The following is a 16,049-nucleotide window of genomic DNA, read 5'->3' as shown; positions in this document are numbered from 1 at the left end:
TCTGTCTTCCTTCTTGAAAATGTAGACATATCCTTTAACTTTTGCATGTGTGCTGCATATTCATCATCAAGAATAATTCCGAGCATCTTCAATAATTCCAATGCTTCCTCCTTTGCATCAGCTCTATAATATTTTCCATTATATGCAAACCTCATAAAAATCGGGAACTCCCGAATATATTTTATGGAATTCTTTTGTAATATTTGGCAGACTTGGGACATATCTCTTCTCCATTGCAAAGTCTCATTACATAGATTAGGAAAGACTTGAATCAGATGACCTTCCAGCATAATTGATGTCATGTTCCATAATTTCCGCATCAGTTGCTCTTTTTTTGCATATGACCAAAATCTGACCACAATGTCTCTCGATATTTTTCTTCCCAGTCTTCTTGGGCCAACTCTATGTATTGCATCAATATCATATCTTGAAAAGGAAACATCTGGAAGAATAGATTTAGCCCAGACCAATATTAGTTGGATCAATTTATCTTCATTCTTTTTCACATCCTTTGGATATCCTTTAAGGCGTAAATTTGATCTTCGTTGTCTATCTTGGATCTCAATCATGCTTTTAGAGACCTGGCCTATCATGGTCATCTGTTTTTTAAATTCTTTATCTTGTTCTCTCACCTTGAACTTTCACTTCTGTAATTATTTGGAGATTCTCTTGATTTTGTTTAGCTAATTCTTTTCTTCTATCAATATTATCAATTTTAATATCCAACTTCTTCAGGTCACTCTTCACCTCTTCTTTCACACCATCAAATCCTGAATCCATTTTTGTCTTTATTTCTCTTATTTCTTGTAGAAGTATAACAGAATTGTCCAATAGTATTGAAGTCGTTGATTTTTCTGGTGATGTTTTCTTTTTTCCATTCATCTCTACTCTTTTTAACTGCAAATCTCATGGATGAGGTTTATAAGAAGAGTCTTGCCTTACTCTGGGTCTTTGTCAAACTGTCTTAGGCTCCTGCCTAACATTGTCTGCATTTTGCTATGTTTAGACATACAGTCTATACTTATTATTTCCACAATAGCTGCAATTTGACATTTAGCCAACACATATTACTGTTTGCAAATACAGTCAATAGTTCCCTTTGTTTCACTTCGCTTTTGTTCGTTTATCGTTCAGTATTTCCCATAATTAAAATAAGATAGTACAAAAAAGTTAAACCTGGGATATTAATTAACTTTGATATACATTCCTCACAGCTCTATCCAAATACTGTATTTTCCTGTCTATAAGATGCCCCCATATATAGGACACCCCCCACTTTTCTTACTGATCTCCGAGCGAGCAAGCTGGTGCCTTGCCATGCGCGTGCACCCACCACCTCACCACATCCCCGTGTGTGTGCCTGCCATCACACCAGTCTCCCCCCACCCTGAGAGCACCCATGATCACGTGATCTCCCCCCCATTTGAGTGCGCCTGTGCCCACTGCCACCTTTCAACTGGCCCCCTGTTGAAAAAGTTTGAGGACCCCTGGGCTACACGCTCTCTGCAGCATCAGCTGACATCAGTTACATAAGCCTCATGATTGGAGGAAACCTGTTAGCTTGTCTCTGCGATCGGAAGTTTCACTCCTGAGGCTAGTTTGCAGAGATACGGTATCGACAGTTTCGCAATTGCAGTTCTCCTCTCAGCCCCTGTGTATAAGATGCCCCTCCATTTTTAGGTACATATTTTCAAGAAAAAGTATCATCATATACATGGAAAAATATGGTACTTTCTCTTTCAGTGCTTTTGGCACTTTCTTGGCCTTCCAGCTGCATAGGTGCATAGGGAGCAGAGTTGCTTCTTATCAAGAAAAACAATCTCCGCCTTTTCTCCCCACCTCCCTCCAAGCTGCTTTTTGGCTTATTATAACAGGCAGCTGAGGTATTTATAACAAACTCTGTTTCTCAATCCATAAACAGCTGAAATACTGCTTACTCTGGACTAGGCCCAGCAGTTCCAACTCACAAAAACAACTCTTGCTCCACGTTTGTGTTTCAGATCTTCCCAGGAGATAAACAAAGGGATTGACTTATATTTCATGCATTTGTTCAGTGTTTCTTAACCTTGATTTGAGTGCATTTTAATCATGTATTTGTCAATGATCAGGAAGAGTAGATTTTTTTTAGCATCCAAGGTCCATCCCGGCTAGCTCCGCCCCCCCAGCTCAGGTTACATTAAGATTCTTTCATACCAGTGGAGGGCAATATATTCCCACTGTCCTTAAATAGTTTCAGGCCAAAATTACTACCTCAACTTCTCTATGGGACACTCTTAGGCCCAATATCCTCTAGTTTTGCCCCATTAGAGAAATTTTTATAAGGGCAATTTTTCGTATGCCTTAGCTGTGTCTCTTATTTGGTATGCGTTTAGAACCTGGTCTGATCAAAATAGTGACCAGGGTAAGTCTCACCTCTATTAGCTTTTGGCTCAGATTAAACTTATCTTTAATTTTATTTTAATTAAAAGATTAAACAGATTAAACGAGGCTTATGCAAATGGGGCAGCATATAAGTTCTCCAAATAAATAAATAAATAAATAAATAAATAAAACTACTTTCCCCAAGGACTAGCTTCTTTAATTCTTTGGGACTATTTCCGATCATCCTGGCTAACTGCAGTCCATCAAAAACTTACATCTCTAGGGCTCTCACTACTTTAGTAATGGGACCGGATCAGGCATAGCAATTACCAAAAAGAGAGTATTAGATACTCAGCAGCAATCAGTAAAGTACCAGTTTTTTTGATACTGGAAAACACCAAATTCATCATTGCCACAGCACCTTATGTATTGTTCTTGGAGTCTCCCACTCTTCAAAGGGCTTTCTCTCTAGCAAAGTGACAAGAACTCCCCTCTGCAGTCTTGGAGAGGAGATATTGTAAGTTGCCAATGGTGGAGAGGGTTTGCCCTTGTGGTGCTGGAGAGGTTGAAACAATTGAACATGCTATTTTTTACTGTTGGTTTTATCAAGAAATACAGGTCAAGTTTATTTCTCATCTGCTTAGAAGGTAGCCCAGCAGATCAGATGCTGAGGTTGCTAGGAAACTCCTTATAGGCACCAACATCCAGTTAACAGCTTGTTGTGTAAGGTTTTTTGCAGCTGCTTGCAGGATTTGCAAAGATATTGTATGCAATGTTTAACTTTTTTAATTTTAAAAATGTAATGGATAATTTTAAATAATTTTATATTATTTGTTTGTTGATATTTTAATAGTTGGAATATTTTACTCTATGGTGTTATTTGTAAATTGTTTATCTTGAACGAGCTGGTCACTGACCATAAAAAATTGTTGCTGTTGTACTCTTAACATTTCATTTTTTCTCACCTCCTCCAAAAATGTTTAGGCTCCTTTTAAATCTGGAGGCTGTCCTTTGAATAAAATGCCTTTGGCTGTTGTGAAAGACATTCTTACTTTTAAAAGAGAAAAATGCAAACATAAAAGTAATTTTCCTAGCAGTTTGGGTTCAAATACAAGGTTGCATAGGATGTACTTTTTTAAGTGGTGGTGCACAACTTGAATTTCTCAAAATTGAAAAAGCTTCTCAGAAGAGAGCCTTCTAGGAAAAACAGAGTAGTTGTTGCTTCAATTCTTTTTCCACTCAAATTTTGCCTCACCACTAAAATATAGTTGAAATTTCAGAGGTAGCAACATGGCTAAGTAATGGCCTAGCTCTAGTAGATTCCCGCACAGCAGCCAGGCGGGCCAATATGGCTACAAAGAAAAGAGTCAACTTTTCTTCACTCTCTCTTTCAGCATCCAGTACATCATTAGCAAGGATACCTGGATTGAGAAATGGCCAAACGATGAAGAATGCCAAGATGAAGAATTCCAGAACTTATGCAATGATTTCATCCACTTCTCTACTACGTTATCCATTTTGGGTTGCCAGGCCTAACTGGAAAAGAAATACTTGAGCATGTGACTTACATCCAATGGAGTTTTGAGTCATTTTCAAAATTCTTTCTTTTTTGAAATTCCTGCTTCATATTATTATTACTGTCCCATTTCCCCTCCAAATTGTTTCTATAAAACAAACAAGTGATATCTTAATGTGGTTTTTTGTCATTAATGAGAAATCTCATATCTCACCACTGTTTCAATACTGTTTGTCTGATTGCTTGATATAGCACCATTGGAGTGCACTGTACTCTGCATACAGAGTTCAAGAGAATGGGTCATTCCCCCTTAGAACTCCCAGCCTAAAATTTTATATGGAAGACAATGCAGGCTGGGGAATGCAGGGAAAAAATATGTGATTGTTTGGGTTCCATATGCTTAGATTGGGTGCCCAGTTTATCTTTCACTAGATCATTGATTTAGGATGAGTGAGAAATTGCTTAGGTTCATATTTTAATGTGAACTGACCAAATTTGCATTTCTCAAAATTACATGTGAACTGGAATGGAATTGCACAAAATATGCACAGTTTTTAATGAGTTTTGTGATACTTTTCAAAATCGAAGTATGCCCATGAAAATGAGTATAATAGAGGAAAGGTTGTAGGGAAATTGTGCATATATTAGGAGCAATGTGCATGAAAATACATATATTAATTTGCATAGAAATGGGTGACCTTAAATGTATAATACAGACAGTGTAGCACAGGGCTATCCTGATCATACAACCCCTCTCTCACTCAATTGTATACCCTAGTTTCTCCTGACTGAGCTCTTAAGACTACTTTCTGGCTTTCTTCTTAAAACTACAAGGGCACAGGGATGCTTTTCCTCACATTCTTCTTATTACTAGCTTTGAAAACCTAACTGTTGCAAAAAGGTTGCACATTTTCTCTTATGATAGTACCTCAAAGTTACCCTAGGTCTTGAGTTCCTTGATCTTCCTACCTGGAACTCCTCTTGCTTTGAGGAGTTGCTTTGATACTAATGCAAGTATAAGAATTTGATTGGAGCATCATGCTGGTCCACAACTTAAAACCTTGAGGCAACTATTTCATTTATTTTTAGGGTTTTGTCTCAGTTACTCAGATTGCTTTCCCTACTCCTGTGACAGTTTAAGCTCAAAAGGGATTTTGCTACTAACCAGCAAGAGTGGAAGGTTAACATTGTGTCCTTGGGTACTAACTGATTGTGAAAAGCCAGAAACCAAACTCTGAATATGGTCACTTGGGGATGAGGAATCTGTGCCTTACCCAGACTACTACCCAAGTCCAGGGACAATATACCATGAGTATTCCAGTCTCCTGTCCTGAATTAGCTTTCAAAGGCTACCCAGAACAACTTAAAATAGACTTTATCAAAGGGGAGAGCAAGCACAACACAATGGGGAAGGCCTACTAAAGAAGATCTTCAAAGTCTCAAAAATACAAACTATCCCAAGGGACACTAAAGCTCTAAAGCATGTGTGCAGAACATACCTTTGGTAGGGGGGTGGAGTACTCTCCACTAGGCTGTCTGGGGACTAGATGATGTGGGTAAGCAAGGCCACACCCACCTACTCCATCACCTCCCTGCACACACAGTCAGTGCCTCTCCCCAGGACCCAGTTGGATCCTCAGGTTCACGTACTGCTTGCCTTCCCAATGGGGATGGCAAGCAATGTGTGAATGGACTCTGCCGGAAATTCCTCTGTGTGTCTCTTACCGTCCCCATTGCTATGCAAAGGCAGACTCAGCAGGCATGTGAAGCAGGCCAGTGAAATCCCCTCTCCATATCCTCTGTGTTATCTCTGACCTGAGATTGGAGATAGCCAGGATTCCTCTTGTGGAGGACCCTCCAGCCCCACCCCATGGAGGAACCCAAGGAGGTTCTGTGGGCAGTATCATGGAGCAGGAGTCTATACTCTCTGCAGCAGTTGTGTTTCTGCCAGAGTGCCACATTCAATGGCATGGGAGCTCTTGTCACCTGCATTCCAGTGATAGGCAGGGTTCAAGGCAAAAGAGATGATGACATGTTCCTGCTGAAGGACTTGTTGGAGGAGGAGGAGGAGGAGGACCTAGAGACTTCAGAGAGGGATTCCATTGTACCATGTATGTCACAAGAGGAGGAGAACCCTGGGTCCTTGGTGCAGACGGTTGCAGCAGGTCTGTATCTGCCAGGTGCAGAGTACTCTTCCTCTGTGACGGGCTGGACCCCACAGTCCCTGGAAGCACTGATGCCTAAGGCAGCAGGCAAGCAGGAGTCCTGGGAGGAGGAGTGCCTGCCTACGGATGAGGAGTCCTCATGGGAAATTGGCTGCTTATGAGTCCAGTTGCTGATGAGGCTCAACAGGCCATAAAAGCCTCCTGTGTCTGTCTAGCCAACACTGAAGACACACTACGCTTTGGCTGCCATCTTTCTACCTTGTTTTTTGTATCTTGCCCAGATAATTAATGGTCCGAGCTACTTGACCTTAGGTTCGTACTATACTCCTCCACTGTGCAACGGATCCAGCTGCTTAACCTTGCTTTGACCTTTGCTTGTACTTCGATCTCTCCTGTTTGCTCCATTGCAGTACTGAAATCATAGGGCTTGACTTTTTGACTATTTTGTGATCTTGTTTTTTGGACTGTCTCATAATTCAGAATTTTCCTCAGTTGTTGGGATGAGGAGGGCCAGAAACACCATTATATTTTAGGTTAACACTCGAACTGACAGTAATTAAGCCTTAGGAGAAGCATTTCAGGGGAAAATAGTGCAAAAGCAGGGAAAGAACCTGATGACCAGCAGTTAGAAGAAACTGAATGTGACTATTTAGGAAGCTGCCAGAGAGCTGGACTGGAAGCCCACCGCAAATGGTTGCATGGGGCTGAGGGCCAACATCCCTGTCCTACCTAATTTGCAGCAGTCCTAGCAGAACAACTTCCAGTGATTCCAGCAACACCATTTCAGGATTCCTACCACACTGTTCTGGCAGCACAACATGGACAACAACATTTCAAACAGAGCATTCAACATTTCTTCCCATTCCCATCAATAGTGTGTCAGTGCATCAAAACGAAATGGGAATCAAGGGGCTAGATTTTTGCCAGACTGCAGCAATGACAACAATGCTACCAATGCCCATGTGAGCCCATCAATGCATGTCTGCTTGGGTTCCTCCTCCAGGGCTGTTAACTAGCTGATCAATTATTTTAATGAGCATCATCTTCAAATATGAGTGTGAGCGTGCATGCCCATATAAGGGACCTTTCAACATGGGTTGTAGCTCAGCTTGGCAGACTTTTCTCAACTATACACTGGTGCCTCTTCCAAATGGAATATTGGTCAGTGTTACTGAACACAGAAGAATAAATAAGTATAAACATAATTTACTTTGTGAATTAGCTGGTTGGTAATAAGCACTATATAAACTCTGTGCCTATAAAATCACTTTATATATGAGAAATAAATCTATGCATAAAGCAGAATCTTGGTTTTCAGTTTCCAAGGAATGAGCATTCAGACTCGTGGGGAAGATCTAAATAACTTAACCTCTGCGGCTTTATTGAATTGGTGCCCCAGTTCCTGCAGCAACTAATGACAATGCACTCCTGGGCAGAGACAAACTCAACTACAACTTCACAGCCCATGTACAGATATTTTTATAACCTTCCAGTCACATATGCAGACACAGAATATTAGGTTTCCAGATAATGTTAACACAATAGCATCTTGGTGTCCTCATACACAAAACAATACTCTAAACCGATCAGAAATACTAAGTAACAATAGGATGGAAAATATTACTGATTTAGTTTTATTAACATGTCAGTTTGGTAAATTCCTGACAGTTTGGGTCAGCCTCCATGTCTGCTTAAACAGGAAAATGTGTCTACCTAAGAAATCATTCAGAAAAACTGGTTTGACCGCTATGGGGAACTCGGCGAGTGAGAGCTCCCTTGTTAACATTCAGCTTCTGGACTTCTGACTGGCTGTGCACGGCTCGCGTGGGCCTCCACTTAGCTGGATTCTTACATCAGCCGCCAATCCTTTAGCAGATTATGTGGGCACATTCAGAACCATATGGATACTTTTTGTATCAGCCGCCTGTTAGTTCTTAAACAAATGCATACTTTTGTAACCACTACCAAGAGTAGAGCGGAACCACACAGTATTTTCCTATAGGCTCTTTCTTCTTTTTCTGAATATTCAAGGGAACTGCTTCTAGCAGCTTCTGTACCCACCGACCCAAATGGATGCCGAAAACCCTCTGCGAGGCACGCCCACACACTCACACAGGACACCATCTTTATTTTGGTCAATAAATTTTATTTGGACGTCTGAATTCTCTGACACAAAACACAAATCACACAGTGTACAGTGTTCAAAAGGTGGGAGTGAGCAGCAGAAGGCACTTGCTGAGGAGCAGGAAGACAGGGAGGAGGTTAGCAGTGATGTGATACAATCCATTGTGAAAAAATGGAATGAGTGCCAGGATTTCTCTGAGAAGCACCACCCCAACATAACTGAATGAACAGAATGTTGAAGTTGATGAATGATAACGTGGTCTCTCATTTCTGGAGGGTTATGCAGCGCAGGAAAAAACAAGTGACTATAGACAGATTTTTCTCCAAAATTGACCCTGCAGCTAAGAGACAAGAAGAGAGGAAACCCCTGAAAGAGATCTCCCCAGTGTCCTTATGGAGGGGGACTCTCTCTCAAAACAATAACCTCCCCCCCACACCTAGGTTAGTGTTCTCCACTGTATTGTACAGTACTTTGTTACTTTGTTGTTCTTTGTCACTGTGTTTCAATTTTTTCTGATTAAAAAAAAAATAGTTACAGAATGGATTAACCTTATTTACATTGAACCTTATGGGGAAATTTGACTTGGCTCATGATCAAAAACTGGTTCACAACCACATTCGGAAGGGCCAGAACAGAGTAACCTTATTTACATTGAATCTTATGAGGAAATTTGACTTGGGTCACAACCAGAGTCATGGAACGGATTAAGTTTGTGAGCCAAGGTACCACTGTACTAACATTCAATGCCCTAAATGGCTTGGGGGCAGATTATCTGAAAGATCGCCTCCTCCCATTTGTACCTACCTGGTCCCTGAAGTTATCTTTGAGGGTTCTTCTCCAGGAGCCCATTCCAAAGGAAGGGAGGTGGGTGACTTCCAGGAGAAGGGCTTTTTCAGACACGGCACACTGATTTTGGAATGATCTCCCCAAAGAGGTGCACCTGGTGCCTATTTTGTATTCTTTTTGGCACCAGGTAAAACCCTTTTTGTTTTCCTGGTATTTCAATAGTTCATCTTTTTAGATTTGTGTTTACATATTCCATTTTATTCTTTACCACTGCCATGCCTCTGTGCTAAATCATAGCAATTGCCATTGCTGTTATGGTTTTAATGTTTAATTTTAACTTATGTTAGCTGCCAGAGAGCTGTTAGCTGTTCTTTTTCCAGTTCAACAACTTGGCATACAGCACTGCAGTCCCTGGGCACTGGTGGGCTCTCACCAGGGCTACTTAAGCTCTTGGAATGGACCGGCAGGCCAGAAATTTGGCCCAGCGTAAATAAGCAAGCATATTGATATTGACTGTCCTTGGGAATCATCCAAATGCTGCTTCTTTCCAGCATCCTTGTCAGAAAAACAACACCGTTACAGGAAATCAGCGGATGGCCAGGATTTCCTTATTAACTCTTCACAGATCTTCAGAATGGGCTGGATTCTGGATTTGCCTTCAGCAAGAGGAAGGGTTCTACTCGTGGGAGATCATCATGGCTGATTGTGGGGGATTGTCCATCTCCTGTTCCCTCTCCATCACAGCAGGTTCTCCTGACTCTCCGGCTGGGTTCAAGTGGTGCAACAACCCTGTGCTGTTTCTCTGACACAGAGATTTTTGCTGGAACTTACCAGCCAAACAGCTGTGTGCTTACCCAGGCAGTGTGATTGCCATGCCTTTCCATCTATCCTCACCACACATTCTGGCAGCTCCTGCAAGTGAAATTTCTGTCCTTTCCCTAGTCTTGCCTATGGGCAGCCTCCTCCTAATTGGTCTGCTGTGGTCCTGAGGTCGGTTCCCCTTCCCACTCCTGAGTGTACCTGCATCTCTGCAGCACTTCCCAGCAACTCCAGCCCCCAAAGAGATGTTTATTTCTTAACATCTTAATACATAATAAATACAGGATTTATCATGTATTTCTGTAAACCAGGGACAAACACATCCTTTGGCCAATGGGAATAAAGCTAGAAAAGACTCATCTGTTGCTACAGAGCTGAGGGCAATAGAAAACAAAGGCTAGAAGCAATCTCTTCCTCAGCCAGTCTTGCCAGAGAACTCTATAATGTTTCCATACCAACACTAGGAAAATGACCATCTCAGCTCTTATGGAGAAGCATGGAAAACTTAGAAAAGATTCTGGATTCTCTGTGGTTTCCAAAAATTAATCCCACCAAGCAGAAACTCCAGAACTCAGTCTGGATGACACAACAGACCCACAGCTATGGGATTTCACCATGGCTTCTTGTGCAAACCTGTCTTATTTATTATTTTATTTATTAAAACATTTCTATGCCGCCCCTTGCTGAAGCCTCTGGGCAGCTTACAACACAATAAAATACAATAAAATACAAAAATAACAATATAAAATTAACAATATAAAATAAATAACAATATAAAAGAAGTCGCCCTGGCCAGATAAATAAGCAAATATTTTTAACAATTAAAATGACGTTTAAATAAAAAGGTCTTCACCTGGCGCCGAAAAACAAATAACGACGGCGCCAGGCGGACCTCTCTGGGGAGCGCATTCCATAGATTGGGCGCCACCTATTCCATGTAAGATGCTGAGGAAGAGATGGAGAAGACCACTTTTGCCAACACAGATTATCCAACTTAAATCAGGATCTAATTTATAGTTTGTAAACCACTGCTTGAACGGCATCACTACCCATTTTATTTGGCAAGAGTTACTTGTATACTGCTTATTACTTTTACCAACAAACATTTTTGACATATTGACATCAGGAACATTTAAGAAGATGACCGTTGCTGTAACCTGTAAATAGTTTCATGTCTCCTAGACCTGCAGAGATTAGTGGGAGAGCTATGTGTGTTGGGGGACACGTCTGTTTATTCACAAACTGTGAATATACATGGTGTGGATGCATCCAAATGACATTATTCTTGTGCAGTGTCCATCCCTCCTTCACAGTTAATGGCATCCTCCTCTTGTAATTTCTCTTGTCTTTTTTATCTTAAGAAAAAAAATCCACTAAGGACTAAATAGAATGGTTGGGTTGGGTTGTTCAACTGAGGCAGAATGGTCAGAGTTGCCCCTGGGAGAGTCTGTAATATTCTTATATAATGTAATAATTTAAGTATTGTACTGAATGTTGGAAAACATGGTTGGGGTGCTCAGTAATCAGGGTGTGCACTGATTATTGGTGTGCAAGGGGGACCTTGTGGTTCCTTCAATCCTGAAAATGTCTGGATGCAGGAAGACTCTGCATATGGGTATGCATATTGGGGTGCCTGGGAAGGTGGGTGGTGATCCACACTAGGTTTAGGGGGTGAAATGCATAAAGAGGCCTCAAGTACCTTGTTCCGCATTTTAGCTGGCGTGCCCTGCACCTGCTCCCACAAGACATGCTGCACTGTGCGTGGCACCGTCCCGGAGCAACCAGGATGCAGGAGCAACCAGGATGGCACTGCCCAGACAGGCCTCACCACAGCGGCCCACTGACACAGGGAGCGTCATCCGTGACGCAGAGATCCATGGGTGCTCTCAGCTGCTGCTTCTGGGATGAGAACAATCTGAAGATGCAGTTCTATAACCACGGAAGTCGCCACTCCAGTCCTTTGAGGTTTCCTGCGTCACCCATTACACTGCTCACGGAGTTCATTCGCACCTCTGGTCAAGTCGGCACCAGCTCACAGTTGGAAGGCTGGAGGAATGATGCAAAAACTCTTCCCAACCCCACACCCTGCTGCTGCCACAGCAAATGCTTTTTCCACTGGCAGATTTCTTCATTCCCTCAAAACCTGCCCATGGTGGCGGTGACAGCGATTCAGTGCAGAGTGAATGGGAGCATTTATGCTACTCTCCAGGCATTATTCCTTGCAAGGATAGCGTCAACTAAGGTGATGCCATCCATACAAAAGAAATTTCTGTGCCAGAAGTGGGATGGTCCCTTGATGCTAAGGCCCATGGTGCAATTTCCTTTCCAGGGAACCAAAGCTGTACTCCAGATTTGTACTAGCTAAACAAGCTCTCACATGGCTGGTGTGGGCATACATGTTCACCCTGCGCTCTGCCTGGTTCAGTCAAGCTAAGACAAATCTACATCATAGAGAGTTGCAGATTGCACCACCTCCTACTCAGTTTTCAAACACAGATTGCACAAAAATGCTGTTTAGCTGCCCCTTCAAAATCACACTGGAACTTTGGACAGCCTTGTTAGTTTTCTCTGAAGTACCCATTTTCTTCCCATTTACTGGGTAAATATTGAGTGATTGCAAATGGGCTTGGCTTAGAAGCAGTATGGTAGTATAAATGCTGGGTCTGTACCTGCCTCTCCTGGCTCGCAAGATCATTCATTCATTCATTCATTCATTCATTCATTTATTAAAACATTTCTATGCCGCCCCATTCGCCGAAGCCTCAGGGCGGCTCACAACACAAAATTAAAATATAATACATACAATAAATAACAATATAAAATAAGTCGCCCTGGCCAGATAAAATAATGGATAATGGAGGGAAATGCTTTCTATCTGGTGGCTGTCCTGGCAGTTTGTTTCCCAGCTTCTTCCCACAGCCAGCTGTAAGCACCAGATGAATTTCAGCAGCCCACCCTTGCCCTTCCCTTCTGTGAAGTTATATATTAAGGAGGTCCATTCCATTTAGGACTCTGTTCCTTCTAGCAACAGTTCAAGACTTTTCCCCCTTTTCATATATCACAAATTTCCCCAGAATTCAGTGATGAAAGGCTGCTGCAAAGGAATCTTTGCTCATAAAGGGGTGGTGGTGGTGATCGTATCTCTAGCTCTGCAGTAAGAGCCATTAGTTCTACAGTGTAAATCTGACAGTTCTGTCCTCCATCTTTACCCCTCATTTAAAAAAAATACAAAAATATTTGCACATATTTTGATTTCTTTGCGTTTTTACAAATGTTTAGTAGCGATAGCTGTTCTGGTGTGTGACTTGACCACATTGGAGGATCTGCCACTGACTGTTTCATAGGGAAGGGAAGGGAAGGGAAGGGAAGGGAAGGGAAGGGAAGGGAAGGGAAGGGAAGGGAAGGGAAGGGAAGGGAAGGGAAGGGGCTGTAGCAGCTAAAAAGAAGATGCAACCAGAGTGGAGAAGGGCAGACCAGTGATGGTACTCTAAAGTGCCATTTGAGCATCACTGGGGCTGCCATCACAGGCAGCAACTTGGTGAGTTTAGAAAAGTGGCAAGGATGTTTTGCTGTTCTTGCTGTTCACTTTCTTGGACACATGATATAATTGTCTTCTGGATTTGGATGACAAGACAACCCATCAAGCCATGCATTGTTAGAGTGGCTTGTTGTCCCAAAATAAGCCTTCCTGCAGCAAGTTAGCTGGATTTGTGCAACAAGATAAGCCACTGTGGGTAGTTGCCCACAACGGTTTGTTGTGTTGTCTGAGCTCAGTCATTTTTCCCCAACATAGTAAAAAACAAAAAAGTGCAGAGGCAGGCCTAGGACAACATCACAATTACTTATCAGCTACCAGTGAGATTATGTCAATTAAAAGCACAGCAGGGGGTGGGGAGCATTAAAATGCACCCTGCTAAGGTCCTAATTCCCTTTTCCCCAAAGAAGCTTAGAACAAAAGCACAACTTTTGACATGCCGCAAGTCTGCTGCCTGCAACAAAGTGACAAAATTCACTCTGCTTGCTGCTCCAGCAGCCACCTTTGCTACTGGTAAGCTGCTCCTTTTCCTCTACCACCCTAATTGAAGAGCAAGTGGGAGGACCAAGCCGCAGGCAGGAGTAAATGGCTGAGGAACCCTCCAGGGCCACCAACAATTATGGCAACAACATCACCAAAGGAAAGAAGTTTTTCTTGCAGCTGGCACAAGCAGAGCAAAGTGACCATGGCTGAACCTGGGTTGCCACTGCTTACATGGCGGAATGTAAGCCGCAGCAAAATAATGGCCTTAAGGCATTCCTTTCTCGACTTTTCCCAAGCAAAAGATACAGTATAGAGATGCTTGACAATTAAGTACGACAAACAAATTCAATGCACGGACTCTTTCTCCTTTGTAGTTATACCCTCATCACCCCTAGCATCTTGCATGCAGGAGCTGAAGAGCAGGTTATAGTGGAAGCTCATGGGCTTGATGTTCCAACTGTGGTCACCATCTCTGTCCATGACTTCCCACTGTGGAAGAGCTTATTTACGATCAAACTTTCCTTGGACGTCGAAAATGGCTTGCTAGTGTCCTCTTCCATAAAGATAGGTAGGGTGTGTTTGGTTATGTTTGTGAGCACACATTAGAGTGGTTCAATTTAGATGGTGTCATCCTGTGTGTGTGTATGTATAAATTAAGTGGCAATCTTATGTTCGCTTACCTGGGAGTAAATTTCCTTCAACACAAGAAAAGTTTTTCACCATCTGCATGATAATAGATGCTCATAAGTTACCCTGAGTGGAGAAGGAAAGAACATTCACTTGTACATTGATAACATTCAGTTATCAGAAATGTAAAGGAAGTATACAGAATTATAAGGTACAATTGGACCAGAATGTAATATATTAGAAGAACTTGATTGCTTCAGGTTTCAGAGCAGATAATTTTTAGTGATTAGCAAAGTGTACCTTGAAGATCTGTACAAGCAAGCCCGTGACTTTTGCTGGAAAGCTATTAATGGGACAAATACTAAGATCCTTAAGTATAGCAATCAGGACACTGCACTGCCTGTTCTGCATGGTCCTAGGGATTTCTTCCTGAACCTTTTACAATGTCATAGAGTGATGGGTGAGCAGCTCTTGACTTCACCACAGTTGAATTGCTCCTTTCCCTATCACTTGGAAGCCTACAGTGACTGGGCTTAGACAACATGATAAATAATAGTACAATGGCAAGTTATTTAGAACTTTATATACCATTCATTTGGCAAAAAAGTGAAAATGCATGGTATTTATATCATTAAAGAACCAGTAAGCACATAGAGGAACAAGCCCTGCTGAAAAAGAATCAACATGGCTTCCACAAGGGGAAGTCTTATCTCACAAACCTATTAGAGTACTTTGAGAAGATCAGTAAGCATGTGGACAGGAGCAATCCAGTAGACATTGCCAAAAGTCCCTCACCAAACTTATCAGTCATGGAATAAAATTGGGTGGGGGTTCTTGTATGGATCACTGGTTAAAGGGCAGAATGTAGAGGGTACAAATAAACAGCAACACCTCCAAGTGGAGGAATGTAACCAGTGTTGCCCATGAGGACCAATGCTTTTCAAGTTTTTCATAAATGTTCTAGAATTAGCAGATATTCATGGAATGGGAACCCAAGACAGTGTGTTTCAGGGCACATGCAAGGCCTTAGAGTTGAAGCAGAACCATGGCAAAACAGTTTCTGGGAAGGGCAGAAGCAGAAATGCCCAGATGAATTCTCCTTACTCCTCTGTCATTCTTGTTTTAAAGCTCAAAATTCTGTTTTTATTCATAACTTCCTAATCCATGAGGTAACATCAAGCCTAATATTAATGAATGGTGACGGAGATGGACCTGGTGCTGGAGAGTGGGGTCTGATTGTACTGCAGGAGGGAGGTGAGCTAGCACTCAAGTCACTTTCTTGAAGTAGTTCTCAGGGGTTGCTTGTAAGGCCATTTTCTTTTTCTCATGATACATGACCTTCTAGCAGTTGAGGACCTGGTTACAAGGGCAACTGCTAAAGGGGAACTAGATCAGTATTAACACACCCATACTATAGATGGGGAAATGCTGCTAAATTGACAGCAGAGAGACACAACCAGAACCTGTCTGAGTAGAATTTGGCAGGCTTGATCTCCTCTAAAGTGGCCAACCACCTGCAAATGTTACCCAATTCTATCAGCAGGAAGAACATTCTGATTACTTTCACTGTTTTTTTAGGGGTGGTTTTGTTTGGCTGTCATAGCCAAATCTGTCTAGAACGCAGGATTTCTG

General features: G+C 42.1%; 1 protein-coding gene across 1 annotated transcript in view; it reads left to right on the top strand.

The window, feature by feature from the left end:
• The window catches only part of C3 (complement C3), a 64,620-nt gene extending 60,568 nt beyond the window's left edge, over window positions 1-4,052 (top strand). Inside the window, exon 40 of the mRNA XM_044443638.1 lies at window positions 3,756-4,052. Within this exon, the coding sequence (XP_044299573.1) occupies window positions 3,756-3,897 (142 nt within the window). The 3' untranslated portion in view covers window positions 3,898-4,052. The remainder of the gene's footprint in view (window positions 1-3,755) is intronic.
• Window positions 4,053-16,049: the final 11,997 nt, after the last annotated feature.

Source organism: Varanus komodoensis, unplaced genomic scaffold (genome assembly GCF_004798865.1).
Source record: "Varanus komodoensis strain SLA01 unplaced genomic scaffold, ASM479886v1 scaffold42, whole genome shotgun sequence".
Lineage (NCBI taxonomy): Eukaryota > Metazoa > Chordata > Lepidosauria > Squamata > Varanidae > Varanus > Varanus komodoensis.
Note: the sequence above shows the minus strand (reverse complement) of the source record. Positions and strands in the feature narration are given on the sequence as shown.